The sequence below is a fragment of the Etheostoma cragini genome, chromosome 24 (assembly GCF_013103735.1).
Source record: "Etheostoma cragini isolate CJK2018 chromosome 24, CSU_Ecrag_1.0, whole genome shotgun sequence".
Taxonomy (NCBI): Eukaryota; Metazoa; Chordata; class Actinopteri; order Perciformes; family Percidae; genus Etheostoma; species Etheostoma cragini.
The window spans coordinates 2,774,368-2,784,169 of NC_048430.1; the positions used below are offsets into that span (position 1 = coordinate 2,774,368).

At 41.6% G+C, this 9,802-nt stretch overlaps 1 protein-coding gene across 2 annotated transcripts in view; it reads left to right on the plus strand.

Annotated features, from left to right (window-relative positions):
* LOC117939242 (collagen alpha-1(XXVIII) chain-like) overlaps positions 1–9,802 on the plus strand; it is a 29,831-nt gene extending 20,029 nt beyond the window's left edge. For both annotated transcript variants that reach the window (XM_034864399.1, XM_034864400.1), the window contains exons 20-36: positions 47–115; positions 241–312; positions 449–517; positions 1,117–1,185; positions 1,664–1,732; positions 2,459–2,527; positions 2,805–2,873; positions 4,040–4,108; positions 4,222–4,290; positions 4,384–4,464; positions 4,621–4,656; positions 5,082–5,118; positions 5,325–5,882; positions 6,561–6,856; positions 6,941–7,148; positions 8,426–8,620; positions 8,756–9,802. In XM_034864399.1, coding sequence (XP_034720290.1) covers positions 47–115; positions 241–312; positions 449–517; positions 1,117–1,185; positions 1,664–1,732; positions 2,459–2,527; positions 2,805–2,873; positions 4,040–4,108; positions 4,222–4,290; positions 4,384–4,464; positions 4,621–4,656; positions 5,082–5,118; positions 5,325–5,882; positions 6,561–6,856; positions 6,941–7,148; positions 8,426–8,620; positions 8,756–8,763 — 2,043 coding nt within the window. In that variant the 3' untranslated portion in view covers positions 8,764–9,802. The remainder of the gene's footprint in view (positions 1–46; positions 116–240; positions 313–448; positions 518–1,116; positions 1,186–1,663; positions 1,733–2,458; positions 2,528–2,804; positions 2,874–4,039; positions 4,109–4,221; positions 4,291–4,383; positions 4,465–4,620; positions 4,657–5,081; positions 5,119–5,324; positions 5,883–6,560; positions 6,857–6,940; positions 7,149–8,425; positions 8,621–8,755) is intronic.

Consider the following 9,802-nt stretch of genomic DNA (forward strand, 5'->3'; position numbering starts at 1 on the left):
ATGTCAATCCCTGAAGGTAGTGAAACGTGTATGATTGTGTCTTTAGGGTGAGCCAGGTCCTGTAGGTCTCAGGGGGTCAGAGGGGGCACCTGGAATTGGCACCCAGGGTGAAAAGGTAAAGAAGTGACATTTCCTGCTCACTTTTTTGCATGTCTTGCACTGGGACTTTGCTGACCTTTATATAATAAGTAAAGTCACAATTGTCAGAGAAGTAACAGTTTTTCCAATATGATCTTTAAGGGCGACCAAGGCCAAAGAGGAATAAGGGGCTTGACTGGTCCACCTGGCATTGCTGGACCCTCAGGACCAAAGTTAAGTTGCTAATGAATATTTACAACAAATCTTTGCATAACAACCCTGTCCATTGGCATTGGAAGGAAATACATGGTTAGACGTGATGAGGAAAGGTAGTTTATTAGTTAATTATTTTAACCACTTTTTTCTTCAGGGAGAACCAGGGGCACAAGGCAGGGGGGGTTCCCCTGGTCCTCCGGGTCGTTTCGTCGCCGGGCCCAAGGTAACTACTCCATGTGATTGCCATATTCCTCATTTAAAGAGATGGACAATTGTTTCTTAAAACAGTTTGGAATCAAGTGGAAGACTCTTTTCACCAGGATACAATGTATTGTAAACACATATAATATACATGAAATAATGATATGATAAAATACAAGAACAAATATTGAATTGAATTGAATATATACAGTATGTTTGCATATATACAAGTTGGGAATACAAAAATGTGCAACTGCTTGATAAATATGTAGATAAACCTATAGTGAAGTAGCACTTAGTGCAGTATTGGGATGTCTCCGAGTCAACTATTTATTTTATATTTATGTACTTTTTATGTATTTAATTAACTTTAAATTTCAGTTAATATTATGCAAACAGTGTGCATATTCTTAAATAAACCTTAAATTTAATTAAAGTACAACCAAACTAAGTGGAAAGCGTTGGTCCAAGGGGCTTCTTATTGGGTGAACTGGCCCGGCCTGTTGGCTGATTGGATGTATAGCAATGCATCACATTTTATAAACTCATCCCAGGTTTTGTGTAATTTGCATTTTGCCCTAGTAAGAATACAGAGTTAATTTGTGTGAACTTGTATTCCAGGGTGACCTTGGCCCAAATGGTCCTCCTGGTCCAATAGGGGAGACTGGCTACGGACTTCCTGGTCCAAAGGTAACACTCAGTACAAGTAAACCTTTATTCTTGAAATAAACAATGTATTTGTCTTGGATGGCAGCCTGTCAACACACTTTAAGCATGGTGTCATATCTAAACAGTCTATGTTTGGAAAGTCAATTATCAAAAGAATTTAATGAGAGTCAGATCTGGCAGCATGTTTGCACTTGGATCATGAAGAACATTTCCCAGCATCCAGCAAAAAATGAAGAAAATGGGATCCACACATGCTGTCCCGCTGTCCTTGTTCAATATTTCAGTTCATCAAATGCTTCGGCATGTTTTGTAGTTGTAACCTTCCCCTGTTTTGATGTATTGCATATTACTTACAACACAGGAGCGTGGAAAGGAGCAGACAGCACATGTGTCCATTTACACCCACATTCCACTTCATTTTGCTTTGAACACACGTATATCTTTAAATCACTTTGTATCTTTTGCATAAATGAATTATTGACCTATTTGTCGGCTTTAGGGGAACCGTGGGGATCTAGGCCCTGCCGGTCCAATCGGTCCCAAAGGAGGCGGCTATCCCGGCCCTGTGGTAAGGAAGTGATTTAGAAACTGACATGCCCATTTGTCCACTCATAAATCTGTTTGTTCATACCATACCATCCATCAAAACTTTAGATGGATGGTATGATGGATGACTTAATGTAATGTTCAGATTCTAAACATTACATTAGGTCATCTATCCATCTGCATTTTGCCTTCCTTTTTCTACTCATTAGTTCCAGCCATATATCCACATTTATTACCAAAGGCTACAGTAGCTGGCCCTCATGCACCTCTTTCTTAATTAAAAAGATAGCAGGTAGTGACAGTAGGGGAATCACTGTGTCTGTTTGCTAAATCTAAAGATCCAGCTTGCTTCCGGTTAGCTTAGCTGAGCATACAGACTGGAAACGAGGAAACAGATAGTCTGGCTCTGTTGATATTTAACAAAATCCATGTACCAGCACCTCTACAGCTAAGTTAACAATTTATATACAGTAGAACGACCATACAATTCTTTCAACTCGGTTCATAATCAATAAGAGCAACGAGGTAGGTTTAAATTACCACCAACCCATTTAAAGCTAATTATTTAACGTGTTATATTTTTTTTGTTTAATTCAGACACAATCCCCACCTTTTTCCTTTACAGGCGATATGTGCCACACTGTTACTTGGCAGGGACGGCAGTTTTGTATCAAAATGTCGAACTAGTCCTTTCATAATTTCAATAACTCTACGACTGTATTCTGCCTCCATGTCCTGTGTTGTTTAGGGTCCTCCCGGTCTGCCTGGACTTCCAGGAGAACCCGGCCAGGAAGGAGTGGGCATCCCTGGACCAAAGGTGAGACCTTCTGACGTCTGTGCATGTTGGTGGCAAATGAGCAAGCGTATCGTACAGATAGTTTCTTTGTGAGGCCAAACATGAGCCAAAGCAGTTGTCCAGTACTGTGTGATCACTTTCAGAGTGTGTGAATCTGCACTGAAGATGAGTTAACATATCTCCCGAGTGAGAGATGTGGTCATTTAATTTGAAGAAACTAATTTAAGGAAAGAAGATTTTACTCAGCACAGGTCCTTTGTTTGATTCAAATGTCATCGCTGTGTTTTCTCCTTTTCAGGGGGATGTTGGTTTCCGAGGGTTGCCTGGTTTCCCAGGACCTCCGGGCGAAGGCCTCCAAGGACCTCTGGTACTTCATAACTTTCCCTTTTTTCAAGATTTGACACAAACTCTGGCTCAAATTACTTCCATGTTGACTTTTCATCTACCTTTTATAACCCATAAAAAACTGTTTGTTCCTATTTCTGAAGACGCATTTGAAGGACAATATTGAAATGTGTTTTCTAATGCAGAAAGCCTGCTGTAATTCTGTTTGACATACAACCAAATGATTGTTATTGAGTCATATCCTCTGAAGGATTACGCCATTGCTGTAGTCTAAAAGTTCCAAATTGAAAAAAGAGTGCTTTGTCTTGTGTGTGAACATGCCCACCACAGAGGTCTTATATTCTGAGGCTGCCACTTCATTTTTCACGGTACTTAATCATAATTTCCCCCACAGCACTCTGACACATTGGTGCAGAGTGTAAATCTCCACAGACATATGTGTCTGATGAGAAGCAGGCCTAACCAAAGCAACACCCCAAATACCCCGTCCAGAGTCCCTGCAGGCTTCAGAGGAGTGTTTCTGCAGGTCTCAACGCTGTCACAGTCATGCAGCGGATTTAGCTGTGGCCTCAACTAAAGCAGTCACGTTGGCAGACTCCAGCTCTCATGCATGTGGAGAGAATGGTGGTGTCAGAAATTCATGACTCAGTATTCTAAGACAGGGATAATCCTCACCTTGAAAATGCTTTTTCCTAGTAATATAACAGGCTGTTTCATATTCATTTTACATCTGTTCAAGAAAGAGGAATTATTGGTTACACATGTGTGATGCTGGCTCAAAGCTAAAGCAAAACTAGGGTTACAATGTGCTTTCAGTCCCAAAACCGGAAACAATCCACATTTGAAGAGTAAACCTGATTGCTAAAGAACCTTTTTTAACTAAAATTTAACAAATGGGAAAATAAAAAAGGAAGATGCTAATGGACATGATTTACCAAATGTTTTAGGGTGTAGGTTTGGCTTGGGGGTATAGCTCTGTCACAAAGAGAACTTTTTGTAAGATTTTCTAAAGAAAAGGCAACTCTGAGATGGGTCACACCTAGAGAATAGGGCAGTGTTTCCAATAGTGTGTAACCGAAGGCTAATTTTGCCTAATACTTCTTTATTGAATTTAGGTGGTACAATGTCAGAAGTTGTATAAAGTGAGTCCTCTCCACTGTGATGCTCAGTGTATCCTTTGTACTGCAGGGTAACCCTGGGCGGCCAGGCCCTCCAGGGCCAACAGGGCCACAAGGACAAGGAGTTCAAGGACCAAAGGTGGGCACACGATTTGTTGTCCTTCTTAAAAATCATGTATCTGTTAACTCTATCTGAGAGGTCTATAACCGCCCTGCACATGCAAAGTAGTTAATTCCTGTGTTTGATTGTAGGGTGAACAGGGGGCCCAGGGAGTGACAGGGCCAAGGGGGATACCTGGTGAAGGTTTACACGGAGCAAAAGTGAGTCCCCATGTTGTCTTGACTTTTGAATGTGGGTTTGTGTGCACAGTTTATATTCCAATCGCTGATATTTTGCCATGCGATGTGTGACAGGGGGACCGTGGCTCAGCAGGGGAGAGGGGGCTGAAGGGAATCAAAGGAGATTTGGGAGATCCTGGAACCTCGGGGGAACCTGTGAGTCACATTTCTGATGCTTTTAAATGTACAAAAACTGTGTAATGCTTTGTGAGAAGGGTGCTGTAATCCTTGTTATGACTAATTTCAGCAACTGTTTATCTCTAATTTTAGTTTAAAATTTGCAGAAACTACCTTTTTGTGCTCTTATTTTAGGGTCGACCCGGCGTCAAAGGGGAAGCGGGCCTCACTGTAAGTCTCACAACTTTTTCATATACTTTTCCACTGGTGAAATGTAAAGTGCATTCACTTAAGTTCTGTATTTCAGCACAAATTATATATACTTGAACTCCGCTTGAGTATTTCCATTGTATGCTACTTTCTCCACTACATCTTTTTTTAACCCCTAACACTATATTTGTCTGACAGCTTTAGTTGCTATTCAGATTACAATTTTCCAAACCCATTCTGTGTAGTTAAACCATGTATCTCCAAATTTGGAGATAAATGTATTAATAAACTGATGGATTAAGTTTTAATAAAGAATTTTGCTTTTTTTACACAAGTAAAGGATCTGAATACTTCCTCCACCACTAACTTTCAGTTACTACTGTTTTATTTATAAACTCTCACTGTGTGTGTGTGTGTGTGCGTGTGTGTGTGTGTATTCATTTCAGAGAGAGGACATCATTCGGATGATCAAAGAGATCTGTGGTAAAGTACATTGTGATCTTTGCAATATTTATTTCACTTCCCACTATTGACTTAAAAGCACAGATGTTATAAGAGAAGATTTGGTTTCTGAGTCTAAGCCACTGTCTCATGTTATCTGTAAATAATTAGATCAGATTCCACATGGTCAACCTCGTCTGAGTGACAGTTCTACTATGAGCTCATATGTCGATGTGATGTGATTCCAGGATGTGGGATCAAGTGTAAGGAGAGGCCCATGGAGCTGGTGTTTGTCATCGACAGCTCAGAGAGCGTGGGCCCGGAGAACTTTGAGATTATCAAGGACTTTGTTAACGCGCTGGTGGACCGAGTCACGGTGGGCCGCAACGCCACCAGGATCGGCCTGGTGCTGTACAGCCTGGAGGTGAAGCTGGTGTTCAACTTGGTCCGCTACATCGCCAAACAGGACATCAAGCAGGCCATCAGGAACATCCCATACATGGGAGAGGGCACCTACACCGGCACCGCCATCCGTAAAGCCACCCAGGAGGCCTTCTTCAGCTCACGTGTGGGAGTCAGCAAAGTGGCCATCGTGATTACTGACGGGCAGACGGACAAGCGAGAGCCAGTGAAGCTGGATATTGCTGTACGAGAAGCACACGCTGCCAATATTGAGATGTTTGCTCTGGGGATAGTGAACACCACTGACCCAACACAGGCTGAGTTTATGAGAGAACTGAATCTGATCGCCTCGGACCCAGACAGCGAGCACATGTTCCTCATTGATGACTTCAACACACTGCCAGGTTAGACAAACTTATCTTTGGCAGTGCTTTGGTGAGATAGTAACTTATTGCTCTCATATCACGATCTGTAATGCATATGTATGAGAAATGCCAGAACACAAATGCTTACTTTTAATTGTGAGCTTCAAAGGTGCTGGTAGGTGGAGTTCTTTAAACTTTGGATGGAGCCAGGCTAGCTGTTTCCCTCGGCTTCCACTCTTTGTGATAAACTAAGCTAACTAACAAATGGCTATGGCTTTATATCTAGCATACAGACCTGAGAGTGGAATGGCTTTCTCATCAAACTCTCAGCAAGAAAGCAAGTAAGCCTATTTCCAAAAAAATATCAAACTTTACCTTCCATTTTTTATTATTTCATTGTAATTCAGTCGCAGTGGGGACTTTTTCAATGTGCAAAAAGCTGTGGTCCTTAAATATTAGAAATTGTTGATGATCAGTGTACATCTTTATCTGAGTGTCCTCCGATGTCTAAGAGTCTACAGTCATGCTACTGTAGCAGCAATGAGAGGACTATCTGTCAAACCTGAGTTTTCTCAAACGCAAACAAAACAACCTTCCACCAAAACAAGTTTAGTTAGTCCGTCTGAAAGCTAGTCGGTCTAAAAAAGTCTTTGTTCAATCTTTAGAGACAACCCATTCTGTAAACCTTGCTCTGACTTCTCCCCTCTTCTGTCTCAGCGCTGGAATCCAAATTGGTCAGCCAGTTCTGTGAGGACGAGAATGGAGCCCTGATTTATAACAGAATAACTAACGGCTATGGAAACAATGGCTACAATGGCTACAACAGCCACAATGGCAACAGGAATGGCAATAATGGGAACTATGACATCGGTGGCTATGGATACCGGCCTGCAACTGAGCAGCAGGTACTGAATGGCCGTCAGACCGGCATCAACACTGGGGCCAGCAATCCGAGCCATGGAGGCCGAGTAGAGACCACCCAGCATGGCAGCAGAGGATCCAGCACAGGACATGTATGGAACATATGAGTGTATGTATGTTATGAAATGATCACAATAAAAGTCTTTAACACTGTTAATGTGTTTTGTCACCATCAGGGTGGAGGAAGGCAGCATGTGATCACTGAGACAGACTCGGGAACTGAGCGTGGGGACACATTTAACCGAAACACATCAAACAGCAGACCTCCTGCGAAAGAGGACTCCTCCAGTACCAGAGGTTCCTCATCTTCAACAAGAATAACCACATCCTCCTCAGGTGTATCTGTACAGCTTGTGCCTTCACTAAGGCCATCACTTCCCAAAGGTACAGCATGTCTGTTCTGCGCTCATACTTTTAGATAATTCTCTTTAATAGCCGGGGCATGTAGAGACATGGCACAGTGACATACCCATTCACAAAAATTTTGATAGTAATTACATGGGAGCAATATCAACAAGTGAAGCAGCTTGTTGTTTGTGACTCCTCGGGCAGCACAAATAAAATAAATCCTACCTTCAGGTTACACTAAAATCAAAGGGGCAACAGTGTTTGCATTTTATTATAGCATCCACATGTTTTTAAATGCATCCTTCCTTTTGGTGGGGTCAGCGTAGTAAAAGCGGTTTAACTTAAAGCCAGGGTTGGTAACTATTTCCATGGTACACTTTTGTATACATTGTTTGAAAGGGTCTTTACAACAGCAATAAATAACTTATGGGCTCTGTAAAAGGAGTGAGAAAGATCCGTCCTCTGTAGTTGTTACAATCCTGTAAAAACGCCCTCCAATCACTGCCTCACGCTTGAGAAGAACCAATGAAATGCCTCCTTACCTTCACTGCCTACCCCACACTCCCCTGTACTAGCCTTAGCTTAAGTTGCGTCATCACTGCTGGAGTTACTGGAGAATGGAGGAGAAAAGTCCCCACTGCCATTGTTACTTCCAATCAATCACAGAAAAATTTACCTTACATCTTCCATATTCTTCTTTCTTAAAAAAAAACCTCAGTGATACTGTATTTTGTTCTGCAATAAACGTGATTTCCATTTTCGTTTTAAATGAGATAATATCTTTAGTGGCAATTATGTGAAATTGACAACAAACATATTTCGAATAGATAGATAGTGATACTGCGAGGTCTTTCAACTGGAAAATCAGAGCTGAATCCAATTTCCGAGGAAAGGGAACTGGTCTGTGGTGTTCCTCTAAATCATTTATGCAGATAACTTAATCAGTTGAGCTGCTGCTCAGCAGAAAGTGTTTGCCTTCTGGAAGATGTGAACCGTGAGGTGGCAGGGCACAGTGCATGTGCTAACTCATCAATGTCATTACTGCTGGGTATTTCCAACAGGTTAGTTATTAATCACTTAGTAAACCACCTTATTGTTATCTTGGAATCACTTCAGATAAGTCTAAAATCCAGTGAAGCTCCAGTCCAGTGTATTTAAACACTTGTACATGTGGTGGAGGGCACTCCGGGGTTATGATAAGTGCTTTGTGATTGACAGGCTCAGTAATGAGGTCATGTAGGTGAAGAGAAGGGAGGCCAATTATTTTTGATGCAGTGTGGATGATTTTATAGAACCTTCTGCTTTTCCTGCAGAGACCGTACCCCTGGACCCTCGCTGTGGCCTGGTTCTGGACCAGGGCACGTGTCGGGACTATAACATCCGCTGGTACTATGACAAGCAGGCCAACGCCTGCGCGCAGTTCTGGTACGGAGGCTGTAACGGCAACAAGAACCGCTTTGACACAGAGGAGGAGTGCAAGAGGACGTGTGTGATCACCAGATCCACCGGTACACTCTCATGATTCATTGCTGCCATATTAATGTCATTGACACTTAGAATGTCATTCAAAATGAGGCCACAATATTTGCATTGGTTCGTAATGTTTTGCGATATTGACTTCCTTATTTGTTTCTGTTTTCCAGGAGGCTGAATGTAGGCATTTGCTGTAGATACTTCAAGGAGGGGCAGCTAAAACCAGCCTTTTTTCCCAGGGTTATGTAAAGTTTCTGCACACGCATGTACACTGATGTTCCGTATGACTGTTACATTTCGGTTCCTGTCTTTGTGCCCCCTCCTGTACCACTTATTGTAATGATTCTCCTCTAATTACAGTGAAAGAGAGCCCAGTTTAATAGATACTTCCGTTTTATATCAGCACGGAGGATACTCTATCACTTCTACTCAGGAATAAAGATGAGCAAATGTGTCCTCTTTCAGGGGTTTCCCCCACCGCTCAGACATGTTTTTCATACACAGTCTGTGAGTGCTGCAAAGACTGTGAAAAAATGGACTGGCCAGTAAATAACTCTGGTACCTTATCAATGTCATAATCATACATTGCATCAGTTATTCAATATGTCATAAAGACATAGTGTAGCTATTCATTTCTTTACTCAAACAATCACTGTAGGGCATATGGGTGCATAATCACAGGAGCCAATTACACAACTAAAATGAAGCCTTGCATCGTTTATATCAATAAAACACAGTTTGTTCTTTTTTATATACATAAAAAAATGACTGATGCTCTGTAACTTCATGGAATAATTCTGTGCATGTTAATGTGTTGTTGTTTTTTTTTAATGAAAATGTGATGTTTTTTGTTTAAGTGATTTCACTTCCTTCTTACCACTAACCTTTTTTAAAGCTGTTAACTAATGTACACGCACACACACACACACACACATACACACTCACACACACACTCACACACACACACACACACACACACACACACACACACACACACACACGCACACACACACTGCCCTCTACTGGGTAACACATGCTGATGTCACTGAAGTCAGTTCTACAGAACAAGATACTAGAGTTGTACTTCCATTGTTGAGCTACTGGTTTGTCACTGCAGTATATTACTCAGCTGTCCTCACTCTATGAATACATATTGTACTGTTACATGGTCAACATTTGATTTCAAACTTTTTTTAATAAATCTGATCTAAACTAAA